The sequence below is a fragment of the Trachemys scripta genome, chromosome 9 (genome assembly GCF_013100865.1).
Source record: "Trachemys scripta elegans isolate TJP31775 chromosome 9, CAS_Tse_1.0, whole genome shotgun sequence".
Taxonomy (NCBI): domain Eukaryota; kingdom Metazoa; phylum Chordata; order Testudines; family Emydidae; genus Trachemys; species Trachemys scripta.
Window position 1 is genome coordinate 19,635,411 of NC_048306.1, and position 15,734 is coordinate 19,651,144.

At 45.0% G+C, this 15,734-nt stretch overlaps 2 protein-coding genes across 7 annotated transcripts in view; both read left to right on the forward strand.

Moving 5' to 3' along the window:
- The window catches only part of MAGT1 (magnesium transporter 1), an 18,878-nt gene extending 17,903 nt beyond the window's left edge, over nt 1-975 (forward strand). For all 3 annotated transcript variants that reach the window (XM_034781896.1, XM_034781898.1, XM_034781899.1), the window contains exon 10: nt 938-975. In XM_034781896.1, coding sequence (XP_034637787.1) covers nt 938-953 — 16 coding nt within the window. In that variant the 3' untranslated portion in view covers nt 954-975. The remainder of the gene's footprint in view (nt 1-937) is intronic.
- Nucleotides 976-10,312: 9,337 nt separating this feature from the next.
- The window catches only part of ATRX (ATRX chromatin remodeler), a 137,069-nt gene continuing 131,647 nt past the window's right edge, over nt 10,313-15,734 (forward strand). For 2 of the 4 annotated variants that reach the window (XR_004647076.1, XM_034781200.1), the window contains exon 1: nt 10,313-10,481. Coding sequence is in view for 1 of the 4 variants with exons in the window: in XM_034781200.1 (XP_034637091.1) it covers nt 10,462-10,481 (20 nt within the window). In the remaining 3 variants the exon portion in view is untranslated. The remainder of the gene's footprint in view (nt 10,482-15,734) is intronic. The other 2 variants (XM_034781199.1, XM_034781201.1) reach the window with 1 other exon arrangement.

Consider the following 15,734-nt stretch of genomic DNA (forward strand, 5'->3'; position numbering starts at 1 on the left):
GGGATTTAAAGGGCTCGGAGCTTCCCGCCGCTGTGGGGAGCCCAGAGCCCTTTAAATCCCAGCCCTGGCCCAGCCACCGGAGCTGCGCGCGAGATTCAAAGGGCTCTGGGCTCCCCACTGCAGCAGGGAGCTCTGAGCCCTTTAAATCCCGGCCCCAGCCCGGGTGCCGAGCAGCGGCGGGGAGCCCAGAGCCCTTTAAATCCCCTCCACGGAAGCCGGTGCAGTCTGGCCCGGCGTACTGGCTCTTGCCGATATGCCTTACCGGCTTACTTTCACCTCTGGCTGAAGTCCTAATCAATAGGACTCTATATAACACCAAGTTTTAATTTGTAACTATTTTATCCTTTTGTGGGGGAAATTTTAAAGGTACAAATGGGAATTAGGAAGCCAGCTCCCATTGACCTCCTCTTCTGTTGCTAGTTTATAATTTGCCCTTGCTTCTGTAGGCTGATATTTTCATCTGTCTGCCAGGGCAATCGTTCTTTCAAAAAAAATTCTATTAAAATCCATAGTGTGTTTTGGGACTAATGAGGGCGTGCTTCCAGAGCAATGGACAGAGTTGGATCACTGCTCTTTCTAGTGACTGATATGGAAGGAGACTGTCAGAACCCCCACGTTTTCAGCTTAACTCTCCTACCATCAATGAGCGTTGTATGTTAATTAACTTTGTAGCCCAGGAGGGAGGAATGTGGTTCCCTCCAGAGCCAATCAATGTAACATATGAGTTACTACAGGACTTGCTGTAAAGGGTCTTCTCCCCAACTACTTCCACCTCAGCTGTACCATACCCAGTTCATGTCATGTTACATTCTCCCATATGCCCCTAATCATTCTGAATGAAAATGTCTAGAGAACTAAATGGAATATTTCTTTCTTTGACTCAGTGCTTTTTTTTTTTTTTTTTTTTTTTTTTTAAATATCCTGTGTTTTGTTGCAGTTTCCTGATGAGTTAAAGGATTCCACAGGCTGGGAAAGGTGTCAACTCTGAAATTGCGTGTAATGGAACTGAAGAGCTAAATGTGTATGGTTCATGCTACCTCTCTTTAAAGCGAATGAGATAGTTAAACACTGAACCAAAGAAAATGTGTAGTGCCTTAATATGACAAGCAGTATACTCTGAAAGTCACATGGAATATTAAGATTCAGTCTTTTTTCATAAGCTTTACATCATGTTAAACCATTTTACTTTAAACCTAGTGGAATTCAAAGCTTAGAATATGGACTACTAGTGTTTCTTTGAAATAACTAGAAACAGTACTGACATTCAGTTTGATAATTCGTTTGCCTCATTTTTCCTGCTCCCTCAAAGGTGTGGGGGGGTGTATGTCTTTTTTTTTTTTTTTTTTAAATTACGTTCTCTTTCTTGTCTACCCGTTGCTGCTCTCGCTGGCATTTTTCCTTTACCTTTTTTCATAACTCTGATGCCTGAGTCATACCCTTTCCTGAATGAGGGGGCCAAATTCAGCATGTACCTGAAAACCTCTTCCTTTTTTCTGGAATACTCTCCAGCTTCTAGTGGCAAATGTGCAAATCTTACAGTTCCTCAACTTGAATCTCTTGTATTTAACTGCAATGCAGTGCAACAGATTACCCCCACAGAGTAAGGGGAAGTTATCAACATATAGCACTGGTGAATGCATGTGGAATCTTGAATTAAGTTATCTAGAGTGGTTTAATATTCCCCTCAATGCTCAACACTCCCCATCATCAAAAAGACACTGATATATTTTTTTAATAAAATGACCACAGTTTGTTGCAGTCTCTGCTATCCTGAGCTGTCTAATAGGTCTAGGAAATCTGCCCTTCCCCTCTGAACACATTGTCCTGTTACTAACTGGCCAGTGAGGACTCTCTTTGACTGCCTAACACCGAAACTCCCCTGTAAGCAATAAATGCTGGCACCGTGAGTCCAGTCTACATAGCCCAAAGTCAGGAATGTTCTTAGCCTTTTCTTCCTTCTAAATAGTTGATTGTGAAAAACTAATCTGAAAAACAGCCCAAAAGATAGCCAGTTTCAGCTGATAAAGCAGAGGGATCCTAAATGTGGTTTAAAAATATTCTCAGAATCCTGCCAAACCAGCAGACATGCCAGCACTTTCAGTCATTATCACTTGGATCTGTGACTTGCCACCTACTTTAACTTGTTCTAGTTTCCTTCAGCCTTACTTACTATGGAGATTGGGTGCGGGGGGATACAGGTATGATCCTAGGATAAACATTACTATCCCAGTGGAGATTGTCTTAGTCTTATAGTGGCCCTTTCTGCTTTATTTTCTGCTCTTATTTCTTCTAACAAGCATAGTGTGCCCCTGAGATACTTCCTTCTCCATCCCATCCCTAAGAAGGAGGAGACTTGACTTCTTGTGCCTCAGCCCAAATAGTCTTAAGAATGGGCCATGACTAGGAATTCCAGCACCTATGCTAGTGGGAACTCTTGCAGCTTGACTAGATAGTGCTACCTGCTGCAGGGCAGGACAAATGCTTGGAGGTAGTTTATCATGGAGGATGTTATAAATAGGTAATTTCTCACCTCCTGTCCTCTTTCCTGTCTCAAAGGGGCAAGGGATATGGAAGTTTTCTTTAGACTGAAGAGTACATGAGAAATAACTTCTTCATTCAAACTAGAATGTTTCTGTTATGCAAGTTTGCTACGTTAACTTACATCTCAAGTGCCTTAACTACACTAATCTAGTCTTTTGGTAATAGTTCAATTTAAATATTGAGATATGTTTTTGTACAGCTCAGAATGATGAGCGTTAGTGGCACAGATAATCACATGATTGACTGGATTTTGGACAACTTTCAATAAAATGTTTTACAGTCTGATTCTTGTTCTTGTGTCTGAAATTTAAACATGCATTATAAAATATTCTATTAATAAAATAGAAAATTGCGATTCCTTTAGAAAATGAAGTTAATTTTTCTCACTCTGGTACACTGCTGACAAAAAGTCTATCAGGTCTGTATGACTAGGTAAACTGTCTGGGGTCTACTGGACTAGGACAGAAAATATGACAGTGTTAGAATTTCCTAGCCAGAAGAGTAGTTTTCTCCTATTTTGATCTTATGGATTTTCTTGTACATTCCTTCTGATGCATTTGGCCACTGTCCTGAGAGAGGATATTGGGCTACATGGACTACTGGTCTTATCCAGTATGGCATTTTATATAGGAAGAAGCAAGGTAGCCACTGAGTGCTGAAACTTTGAAGAGGTTTGCAATGCAATTATGAATGGTTTCAGCTGTTGCTTTTTCATCAATACTCCAAGAATGCTGCCATTAGATATTTTCAAGCTTGCTGAACTTCAACTGTTGGGAACCTAGAGTCATGATATCTAAACTATCCAAACCATAGTCACTTAGGATTCTGTTTCTGAGAGGGTAAAATCTTTGTTGCTTTACCTGTTATTAGGTTTGTTTCTAGTAATAGTTTTAAATACATGAGGTACATTTTATCGGCTCTTCAGAGGAGAACATAGTTATATGACTGACTAGCTTTTAGGCAGTTGCAGGAAACCTGTGGACCAGACCATTTTAGTGGGTAGAGAGGAAGGTTGGCATTTATGGTTAAGGCAGTGGACTTACAGTCAAGAGATCTAGATTCTCCTGCTCTGTGACTTTTAGCAAGCCACTTAATCTCTGTGGCTGAGTGTCTCACTTATAAAATGGGGATAATGGTGTGAGAAATAAAACATTTCTCTGTCTTCTCTACCAAGACTGTAAATACAATGCATAGACTTGAAGGGAAGGTGAATTAAAATAGAGCAAAAAAAGATTGTGTTCTAATAAAGACCTGTAAAGTCCCTGTCTTGTGCCAAGGAGATCTGCGTAAGGATCTAACAGTTAGGTTGAAATATCTACACTCTTTAGCACCATTAGTTTGAATTTTAGCAGATTCCACTTGGCCCTTCAATTCATCTAGATCAACTGAACCCCATCAGTTTCCTCTGTGTGTGCCTTTAGACCAAAGGGTTGTGTCTGTTCTGTCCAGACATTAAAGATCCCATTATGCTGTTCAGAAGAATGAGGGGTTCTGAGCTGGCCTTCTCAGCAAAAATTTCCCATTCCAGCACTGTTGTGGTGTGATCTGAGTTGACTGTTGCCCTCAGTTGTGCTATTGTGGTAGCTATACCTTTAAATATTTTGGAATTACAGACTATGTGTAAGTGTAAAACTGCAAACAGCATAAGGCAGATACATTAGGCTTGGCTGTAAACTGCTATGCAAATTGGGTTTACCAAATCATGTAACCAGACTGTCAGACTAAGCATTTCTAGTCTTAAGGTTTAATTCTGCTTCTTTAAAAAAAACAAAAATAAAACTACACTTCTCAGTTGGAGGTGGAGAGAAATCAAATAGCTTTTTCTGGGTAATGCAGCAGCAGTGAACATAGGGGTTCATGTGGAATACAGCAGTGGCCACATTTCATATTACCTTTTCCTCTCCGCAGGAGATCAAGACAGTCATGCTTTGAAGGGAGAGTTCTTATAAATTAAATTCCCTGCCAACAGAGCAAGTTTGTGCCCACAAACCAAAGTGAGAGCATTTTATGTAGCAGGAGTCCTGCAGTTAAGAGAACAATTCACTATATTAAAAAAAATTGTAGAAGTAGAACAAGGGGAGGGAGGGCAGTTTTTTCTCTAATGAAATAGGAAATTGAGTGGAAAATGAACAAATGGAGTGATTTTTGTTTATGTAGACAAAACCTGACAATGAAAGTGTGATTCCTCAGTATGGCAGAGAAGAGAACTTGCTGGTTTCCTCCTTTGAAAAAATGACTGAGAATGAATTCTTTAAGGTGCCACCAGCCTCCTTGTTGTTTTTAAAGACTAACAGATTTATATGGGCATAAGCTTTCATGGGTAAAAACCTCACTTCTTCGGATGCATCCGAAGAAGTGAGGTTTTTACCCACCAAAGCTTATGCCCATATAAATCTGTTAGTCTTTAAGGTGCCACCAGCCTCCTTGTTGTTTTTGTAGATATAAACTAACACAGCTACCCCCAGATACTTGACACCATGCAAGGTAGTGAATTCTTTGTGTATGCTAGACACTGCTTTTAGAATAATAGTAATTGAATGCAATTTTTGGGAGCCCTTTGGGTGCTAAGGTAGGTGATTGTTCTACAAAAAGAGTCATCTGGATTATTTTAAATCTGGTTCCATCTGGTAAATTTGTTCAAGCAGGACAAAACCATATTGTGCAACTATGCTTTAACACTACATTTCGATCATCTCTCTCAATGGCCATCAAAGAGTACTGCTTACATTTCCTTTTCTCTAAAATGGAGACAATTAGAAGCTCACTTACAGAGGTGTTGTGAAGTTTAACTAGTGACTATAATATGCTTATGATTAAAAATAGTAATAGGTTAAAAAAATCAGCACAAACTTTGGAATGCCATTATTTTTATTGCTTGTATAGCAAAAGTCACCAAATATATAGAACCTAAACTTTCATTTTTTGAAAAAAGTTAATTCCTACCCCTATTGTAGTCAATGGGACCAGGATTTCACCAACTATGGACAGGGGCTAGCATGAACCAGGACATGAGGGTCACAAACAAGTACTTCTGCTGGCCCTATCAGTTTCTGCAGAATTTAAGCATTAATGTTTTAGGCTGGATGCTTTTGAAGATAATCTCCTGAATATTACTCAATTAAATGCTCTCTTCCCCTGTCTTCCCCACTCCTCTTAATGGTATGTTTAGTCTGAAACCTAACATTAATGTCACTGACTGTTTCAGTAAAAACACTTACCTACTGTGAAATTTTGTTTGGGGCTAAAATAATATAACATTTCCTCCTCCTCCCAGTTATGCAGGAAATTGGCACTATCCAAACAAACCTCTCTAATTCACATCAGTAAGATGTGAAGATTAATGCATAGATGAGATTTGCTTGTTGAATAGTATTGTGCTTGTAGAAGTTACAGTCTCTGTCCCAAGGGTTTTATGATATAAGAATAGAAGCTCCCAGCCAAGGAATAGAAGACATATATCCAATTGCATAGCAAGGCTCATTCTAAACTTATTCAAAACATAATAGCAAAAATTATGATAAAATGGTTACCTACCTTTCTATAACTCTTGTTCTTCAAGATATTGCACATATCTGTTCTACCGTAGGTGTGTGCATACTTTGTGCACAGTTGTCGGAGAACTTTTTTCCTCAATGGTACCTCTTGGGGTAGCTTGAGCACCCTCTCTCATCGCGTGTGCTAGTATAAGAGATGGAGCCATCCCCAGTCCCCCTCAGTTCCTTCATATGGGATAGACACTGATAGAGAGAGGGGAGGGAGTGTGGGTTGTGGAATGGACAGTTGCAATGTATCTCAAAGAACACCACCATGCTTAAAACCTAAGTTCCCTGTAAGCTGTGCAGCCGCGCAGGAGGCTATCAAGGGCTGTACAGGCGGGGAGAGATGCCCCTACCCAGGCCTGCCAGAGTTGCCGGGGAGAGGAGCCCCTCCACCAGCCTGGCCCAGCCCTGCCAGAGCTACCAGGGAGAGGAGCCCCTCTCCCGGCCCGACCCAGCCCAGCCCTGCCGGAACTGCCCAGGAGAGGCACCTCACCCCCAGCTTGGCCTGGCCCGGCCCAGCCCCACCAGAGCTGCCGCGGCCAGGGAGAGGCGCCTCTCACCGAGCCCTGAGCTGCTGCGGTGAGAGAGGGCTGGCGGGAGTTCTCTCTTCCTACTGCAGCCCAGTGGCAGCCTGTACCCCAAACATCTCATCTCCAGAGCCTGCATCCCCTGCACTCTAATCCTCTGCCCCAACCCTGAACCCCTGCCCACACCCCAAACCCCTCCTTCCCAGCCCCATTCCGAGCCCACACCCCCAGCCAGAGCCCTCAACCCCCCCGCACCCTAACCCTTTGCTCCAGCCCTGAGCCCCCTCTCACACTCCAAACCCCTTGGCCCCACCCCCACTACACATCACTGCCATAGTGGTGCATATAACAAAATTCATTCTGCATATGGACGTAAAAAATTAGAGGAAACACTGCTTAAGACCCATTAATCTGATGTTACCTGGGCCCAAGCACTTAGGAAATGGGATAAACAATTTGTAAACAAAAGGTGGGAAACAAATAGAACAGGTACACCACCTTCGACCAATGCATCAAATGTCTGTTTGGATGAGGGGGCTGGACAGGATAAGCCCACTGATGCTGAAGAGAGTGGTGGTGGATGTTGTCTTCTATAATCCCTGTACTTTCTCCTCAGCGGATCTTGAGACTTGGAAGCAAAATCCTGGTATCTGCATGGCAGTTGAGGATTAAACTGTTGTTTCTTTGTTGCCTGAGTATAGTACCCTATGTCGCCCCGGAATCTTTTAGGCTTCTAGGTCCTCGATGGTCTACTGGACTTCTGAGGAGATCCCAGACGACTGTAACCATGAACATCTCATAGAAATGGGTGATGCCAGGGTTTGAGCTGCCATGTTAGTGCCATCTAAACTGTCCTGAATAGCAGTTCTACCAACTAGCTTGCCCTCACCCATTATCACTTCAAAATTTTGTCTACGGTCCTCTGGTAACTTGTCTTTAAATTTATAATGCTTTCCCAAAGGGTGAAGTCATAGTAGCTCAGCAGTGCCTGTTGGTTTGCAATCCTGAGTTGCAGATTCCCTGTAGAAGAAAGGTTGCATCCAACAAGTCCAGCCTCTTCAAAACTTTGCCTTTGGCTGTCGATGGTTGGTGTCCTTGTTCATTAGCATACTCTCCTGTTCATTAGCAACTGCCACCACCAAGGAACTTGCGGAAAGGTGAAAGTATAAATGGTCATACCCCTTAGAGGGGATATAGTATCTCTGTTCAGCTTGTTTTGCTGTTGGGATAAGGAGGATGGTGGCTGCCACAGTGCCTTGACTGGCTCTATAATGGCTTCCTTAATTGGGAAACCACTCTGGAAGAATGTCCACTAACTTGTGACAGCTTTCACACATCTCCTCTGCTTGAATGTCAAGAATAGAGGACACCCTTCTCAATAGATTTTGATGAGCTCTGTAGTCTTCTGGTGGTAGTTGATTCCTTGTTGCCTCAATAGCCTCATCTGGCAATGAAGAGGATGCCACAAGATTCTGAGGTGGTGGCTGCTCCATGACTTGTGCTGGGGAAAGCTGCCTGAGTGACTTCTGGCTGCTCAGTAGTGGGTACCGGAGAATGATGCTCTTGGTGCCGATAACCCGAGAGCAGTCTCAATGACAAAGAACTAGGTGGTTGAGGGGGGGTCCTAGTGGGAAAATGGGTGCCCCACGTGACCAGAATGGCCACTCATATGGACCTGAGACCCATCCTTGACTGGGCAATTGCTCCTTAGAAGGAGGCCAGTGCTGTGAGTGTGGCATGACCTATAGTTCCCGTCTCTGATGGACGGTATGCCCTCTGTCTTGGATGTCATAAAGATGAATGCACCTCTGAGTCCGACGAGGAAGAATCTGAAATGTCTGACAATGAGGCACAGGGGGCCAGAATCAGTTGGAACTGGGGGTGGGTAGTCTGGTACCAGGGATATCATCCTAGGCATGCCCTTGAACTACACTGGCCTTTGCGGAAGCTTGGGAGGTAACGGTACTATGAGGGAAGCACTGCAAGCATCGGTACTGAGTGTAAACCTTCTTGTGCTGTTGAGGATTTCGGTACTGAGAAGCTTAGAAGGTCCCTTGTGGCTGCTTAGGCCTCCACATGATTGAGAGCAAGCAATGACTGGTCCTTGGGAACTTGGAGTAACCAGAATGTTGCTGTGATTCTGGGTGTAAAGGACCATCTGTGACAAAGGTAGGCTTACCTGGGTGGCAAACAGATCAGAGTACCCAAGTCTGTGACTCCATATAAGGGCCATTATAGTGTCTGAGGGGTTTACACTTGCTAATTTGATGGTGAAACCTAAGTATAGAACTCTCAACTAATTTGGGGTTTGTGCCCAGCTTTTTAACAGTCTGTCCTGAGGTTGGTATTCACACTTGATTAGAGCCACTGCTGGACAGCTTGACACCTTCCACTCCTACTCAGCCAGATAATTTAAAAATATTTCAGGATTTTTTGTGTCACATAGAAGAGACTTTAGACATTCCTGTGGAGGTTGTGCAAGAAAAACTGCATATGCCACTATATAATCTGCACTCCTCTTATGCCTGGTCAGATTACCATGATCATTAATGAGGGGCTACTAGAACAAGAAAAACATTTGTGGCAGACTCCAGCATCTTTGTTGCTCTCTCCCAGTGCTGGTGCCACGACTACACAGCCATGTTAAACCGCTGCTGTGGCAGCGCTTTAACATGGCTAGTAAAGACATGGCCCCTAGCTGCATGAGGCCACACCAGGGGAATTGCTTAACCTTGCCTGGAGACAGCAATGCCCACCCAGACATGCCTGGACTTGTGCTTTCCAAACACATGGACTGAGGGTATAAAACCAAACACCGGGGGCCCATGCTTGGCCTTTCTCCTTCACCCACCTATACTGCAAGCAACGAGGACACTCTGAAGACTCCAGCTGAGGGGATGTTAATGAGTCCCCCAAAATATTTTGTGTTCCCAAGAAATTATTATTACAATTATGCCTAGAGACTTAAACTGAGCTGAAGATCCATTGGGCTAGGTACTATACAAAGAGTAAGAGAGAGTCACTGACCTGAATAGATTACAGTCTAAGGTCCTGATTCTCCATGTGTCTACTCATTTAAATTTACAACGGTGAGTAGTTGCATTGATTGTACAATAATAAAGTTAATCATGTACGTAAGTGGTCATATCAGGGCCTAATTTATGCAAAACGTGCGAGGAAAGGGACATAACATACAAGCAAAGTGATGTAATGACTTGAAGTGTCAATCAATTTTTTTATTTTTATTTTTAATTTTTAAATCTGTAAATGCTGCAGTGCACAGACATTTTCTATATTGATGTTTGACACATTACTACACTGATGTGCTTTTTGAGAAGACATTCTCTACTTCGGTCATGAGTGACACTATGTTTAAGTATCATGGTGATAATAGTGTACAAAAAATAGCTAGAGAAAGACACAATGTTGCCTTGCGAAGTGCCTGTGGCTGCAGCTGCCTGGGCGAATGAGAGAGGTTACCCATGTAGCCACTCAGAGGACAAAGTGAACAAGCTTTCTTCTCCTTTTCATGGGTAACGTCATACCATTGCATGCCTGACGTCAAGCCCTCAAGGGTGACGTAACCACTCATACAGCCAATCACAGCTCGAAGGATGACGTAAACGACCTTAGCAACAGGCCCAGTCCGAGCCGGCCAATTAGAAAATCGATGGGGGTGGCAGGTAGCCAATGGGATACGGCGAGGGAGGAAGGCGGCAGGAGGCCGGTCGTCTCCCTCATCTTCCCTCTGACAAGATGGCGGCGGCGCTGGCGATGGCGGCACTAACGGCTTTGTGTCCCTTCAGTGCCTGAGCTCGGTTCCGGCCTGGCCGGGGGTACCGAGCAGCGGCGACATGACCGCGGAGCCCATGAGGTACGGACCGAAACACCCTCCCGCCAGGGTCTGACTGGCCCCCGCTGAGGAGAGGCGGCTGGGGATACTGTAATCGCTTTCCTCCCACCCATGGAGTAGAGGCGGCAGCGCCGCTCCCCGCTGCGGGCCGGTACCGCAGGAGGGTGGAGGGGGATGCTGGGGAAGGCATCGCCAGAGAAGGCCGCGGGGCTGAGTAAGGGATCGCGGGCGAGAGGCCAGGCAGGGGGAGGGGACCGGCGGGACGGAGGTTAAGTGCGGTCTGGCTGCTGCCTGCGTGCGCGGGACTTAACCCGGCCGGGCTGAGGGAGAGAGGGGCCCGTGGGCGCTTATATTCCTCTCGCCGGTGGGCTTGGGGGCAGTGCTGCGCCCCCGGCTCGGCCCGGTCCCTCTGCCAGTCCCACCGCGGGGCGGAGGGGGCCCCGCTCCGAAGCCTGCGTTCTGAAGGTTGGGGGCGTTGATGCTTCGTTTCCATTCTCTGTCTTGCCCGGAGAGAGCCGGAGCGGGACCTGGCTTGGCAGAGCAGGTTGAGGGGCGGTGCCGTCTCCTGACCCCCAGCCCTGGAAAGAGATTTTTGCGTCATCGAATGTCTTGGTACCACAGTGGTCCTGCCTCTTCTCTCCTCCTTCCCCAACGTGTTTCTCCCACAGTGAAAGTCCCTTCTCCTTTACTGCCCCTCCACAGTAAAGGATCTATTTTTGTATCACGATCAGTGTCTGCCACCGCAGGAAAGCTGATCTTCACACAAGGTGTTCACCCTAAGCATCTAGGCAGACTTTTTTCTAGCTTGCAGACTGGAAACGTTCTCTCCTCCCTCCCAGCAGGGGAGGCTTCTTGCAGTTCTTTGCTTTCTAGGACCTACTCTTGTCTGCTGTGTTTAAATTCCTTTCTTTGCTGCATACAGTAAATTATGCTATGCAAGGCCACAAATCAGTGCCGACAAACAGGTGCTATGTTTTACCATTAATACATAATTAGTTTTGTGCGCTTTCCAACATACAGACATTTCAGGGGAAGGTGACTAAGGAGCATGGTCCATCAACTGCACAGCACTCTGAATGCTTAAGATGTGATATGAATAATAAACAAATGATTGTCAGTTAACCTTCATGATTGTTGACTAGCCTTGTCCACAAAATCAAAACAAAAATTGAAGGGAGAGTAGCATCACATGAACTTGTATTATGATTCTCAGTAAAGATTCTTAAGTAATCATAATTGTTTACATGGATTTTTTTGCTCTGTAGCTCTAAACTCTTTTTGACATCTTTGCAGTTGGTAGCACACTAACAGTACAGCATCCTCTTTGTGAAGTTTGGGTTTGATTACATTTCTATTTGTTTGTATTATTTTTCAGTCAAAACAAAGGGGGGGGGCTGATTTTTTTCCTTTGCTTTCCCTTGTTTGCGTAGTTGTTTGTAATTTACCATAAACTCCCAGTAGGGTTTCTGCTAGTACTGATAGAAATGGTAATTTTCTCCCCTTATATGTTCCCTGCCCTGAAAGCCTTTTAATTTCTTAGTTAGCTGTGCCTGAAGGCCTCTAGCAGTGTAAACAAAAATACTAACCCAGTTAACATAAAGCAGGTTGACCAAATCCAGGAGCAGAAACTACAACAAACAAGCTGTCCCTAACATAAAATAGGGTGACCTTAAACAGATACAACACAGACCCTGTGATGGTGTATATACATTGTTTTTATTTTAAATTAATTGATTTATTATTTTACAGAAGGAGCAATCTCCTCAGACACCCTCCCCCTCAGACACCCTCCATGAGCCTTTGGGTCATGATCTCCAAAGTTTGGGAAACACTGGTTTGAAATGTTCAGTATGAGAATATAAAACAGAAGCAGTGTAGTCACTGGAACAAATTAACCCTTAAAGCAGGGGTTCTAAACCTTTTTCTGAGGCCCCCTCAACATGCTATAAAAACTCCATGGCTCACCAGTGCCACAACTGTTTTTCTGCATATAAAAGCCAGGGCCAGCATTAGGGGGTAGCAAACAGGGCAGTTGCCTGGGAGCCCCCACGCAGCTACATTGCTCAGGGTTCAGGGCACTGGGCTTCAGACCCATGCGGTGGGGCTTCAGCTTTGTGCCCTGAGCCCCAGTGAGTCTAATGCTGGCCCTGCTTGGCGGGCCCCCTGAAGCTTGCTTGTGGCTTCCCAGGGGGCCCTGGATGACTGGTTGAGAATCACTGTCTTAAAGGATCCTTCATGAGTAATGGTAACACACTGTTTTGGGGGTGTGTGTGATTTGGTATAGGAGGGGGTAACAAACTTGGTTATTTTCTTAGAGGAAGAAATTAGTCACAGAATTATTCTGTGCTGGTAGTATGGGGTGAAAAATTGATAACTTTGGAATGTACTTAGAAATATTTTCAAAAAGTCAAACAATACTAAAGATAGTTTGAGTACAAAATATCTACTGCTGGCTTCTTTCAAATTAAATTATTGCTGCATTACACAACATGCAACATGTCATGCTGCAACATCACTCGTTCAAAGTAAATGGATGCAGGTTACCTTAAGAAAGAAAAATGAGATCAGGTTTCCCACCAAGATTTTAGGGCAAATCTCTCAACATATGCTCTGTACAAGACGACTATTGAATGTATTAACTTAAAAGCTAAAGCAGAGTTGTTAGTTCTATTGAACTATGCATTATTCATCTGTAGCATCATTAAGGTTGCATTGAAAAAGGCCCCTTTACTCAGCAGAAGACAGGTAAATTTTCTACAAAGGTGTTGTATGAAGTTTTTTCTAACTGCAGAAGAAACATTTTAAAATAACTCCCTTTCCAAGTTTTCTCTGTCTTCATATTTCTTTGAGTTCTGCATAGTCCACTCAAACTTCACATCTGTTCTGGTAATATCTTGGACGTAGGCCATTTCTGAATGTTTAACATTAAACATCTAGTTAGCTATTCTTCTTATTTGTCATAACCTTAGTACCTCCCCAAGATTAGCAGCAGAACTGCTCAGTTACTTTAATTTTAAACGCTGGCAACCTGGGTTCCAAAAGCATGACCCCAAAAAAGTCTATTTTCAATAAAATTTCATTTTTGACTGGGTTTCCAATCAGTTCTATCCCTGACTTGCCAGCTGTGCTCTGTACCAGAAAAGATGAACCAGAAAAGCTTGCTGGACAGCAGTAGGCGCTGGGGTGGACTGTGGGGTGATATCAGACGGTGAGCAGAGATGCAGGAGTCAGGGAGAAAGAACGGGGCTTGTGGGAGAGAATGGGGTTAAGCAGGGATGATTAAAGAGAGAGTCACCCATGGCACAGTTTCTGTGCCAAGGCATTAGTACACTGGCACAGTTTCTGTGCCAAGACAGTACATCAAGGGCTACTCTCATACTGCTGCTCTCCTCTCCACCTCTTCCCCTGGTTCAACTCAGCTTAAGCCCAACGTTTCAATCATATTCCCTGCTTACTTCCCATGGTGCCCTACAACTTCATGCCTCATACACAATCCCACTCACCCATAGAACAAAGGCTGCAAGTTGTCCAAGATGAAATATATTTGGGCTATGGATTATGAAAAGCAGGTAGTTCAAGCTGAGAAGGGGAGTTAATAAGTGGATCAGAGCTGGGCATCGAATGACTTAACTGCTTATTTTCTTGCTGTTTAGAGTTTAGAACAGGCATCAAACATATGGGCCAGGTCCAGCCCAACTGATGTATTTATGTAGCCTATGTGACATTCAGATTGTGCAAAATACTAGCTTTCATTTAAAAAAAAAAATGTTTATGGCCCTCCCAGTTTTGAAGAAAACCTTCCAAATGTGAAAAACAGTAAAGAGATGTAGTAATGCCTTCCCAAATCTGCAAACAACCTAAAACAATGGCTTAGAACAGTGAACTCCCATATCCCCTATTAATCTCAATGGAATGGCAACAAAAACATTTTAATGTGAACACTAGCTATCGCACTGCTGATCATTTTAACAGATGGGAGTGAAGCTCACAGGAGGGGTAGAGGGAATAGAAGTTGCTGCAGGAAAGGAAAGACAGAGGAAAAAGTAGAGGCGATACAAAAAGACAAGGAAGCGGGAGAGAAACAGAGAAAGAAGGGTAAAAAAGGAAGAAAAACAAAGGATAGAAACAGTAGCAGCCCAAACAAGGAGCATATTTTCACTGTAGACTAGTGCAGAATAAGTGTGTGTTACTCTGAAGTTCTAGCTGCAGAGTATACGGTGCCTTGAAAGTTCTTGTAACATTTAGAGACCAGACAGCTGTCACTGAAAGATAAAATTAAGGCTTTTTTTCAGAGAAAGCTTGAAGCCTTGAAAAATCAACAAGGCTTGATTACTCAGACTAGCAGTGTCAACACCAGTGCCCTTCAGGCGACTTATTTGGTGTGTCTGCAAATCACACAGTTGTGTATGGTGTATATTAGGGTTACCATACGTCCTCTTTTTCCCGGACATGTCCGGCTTTTCGGCAGTCAAACCCCCGTCCGGGGGGAATTGCCAAAAGCCGAACATGTCCGGGAAAATGGCGGCTCTGCTCCTCCCCTGACTCTTCGGCTCTGTTTAAGAGCCGAGCTGCCCGAGCGCTACGGGCGTCGGGCAGCCCCCTTGCCTCCGGACCCTGCGCCGCCGGAGCCCGGGAGGGGAAGTGCCCGGCTGGGGGCGCAGGGTCCGGGGGCATAGGGGCTGCCCAAAGCCCGAGCGCTACTGGCTTCACGGTTTGCCGGGCAGCCTCCAGACCCTGCGCCCCCGGCTGGGCGCTTCCCCTCCCGGGCTCCGGCGGCGCAGGGTCCGGAGGCACGGGGGCTGCCCGAAGCTGGTAGCGCTGGGGCAGCTCGGCTCTTAAACGGAGCCGAAGAGTCAGGGGAGGAGCAGAGCCTCGCTGGGGAAGCGCCGTCCGGGGGCGCAGGGTCTGGGGGCTGCCCGGCAAACCGTGAAGCCGGTAGCACTGGGGCAGCCCTTTCCGCGTGGCTGGGAGTGGGAGGGAGGAGGGGGCGGAGTTAGGGCGGGGAAGGGGCGGAATTGGGGCGGGGCTAGGGGTCGGGAAATGGGCAGGGCCAGGGCCCGTGGAGGGTCCTCTTTTTTTATTTATTAGATATGGTAACCCTAGTGTATATGATTGTTTCAGAATTTTGTTAGGGTTAGAAACATCTACCAGATAACATGGTTTCTCATGTTTGTGACATGGTTGAAGATATATGAGAGAAACTGCTTTCATAACTTTGGAAAAGTCTCTAGCTGGCAATTCAGCTTGATGAGTCAAAAGGAGTCTGAAGATATC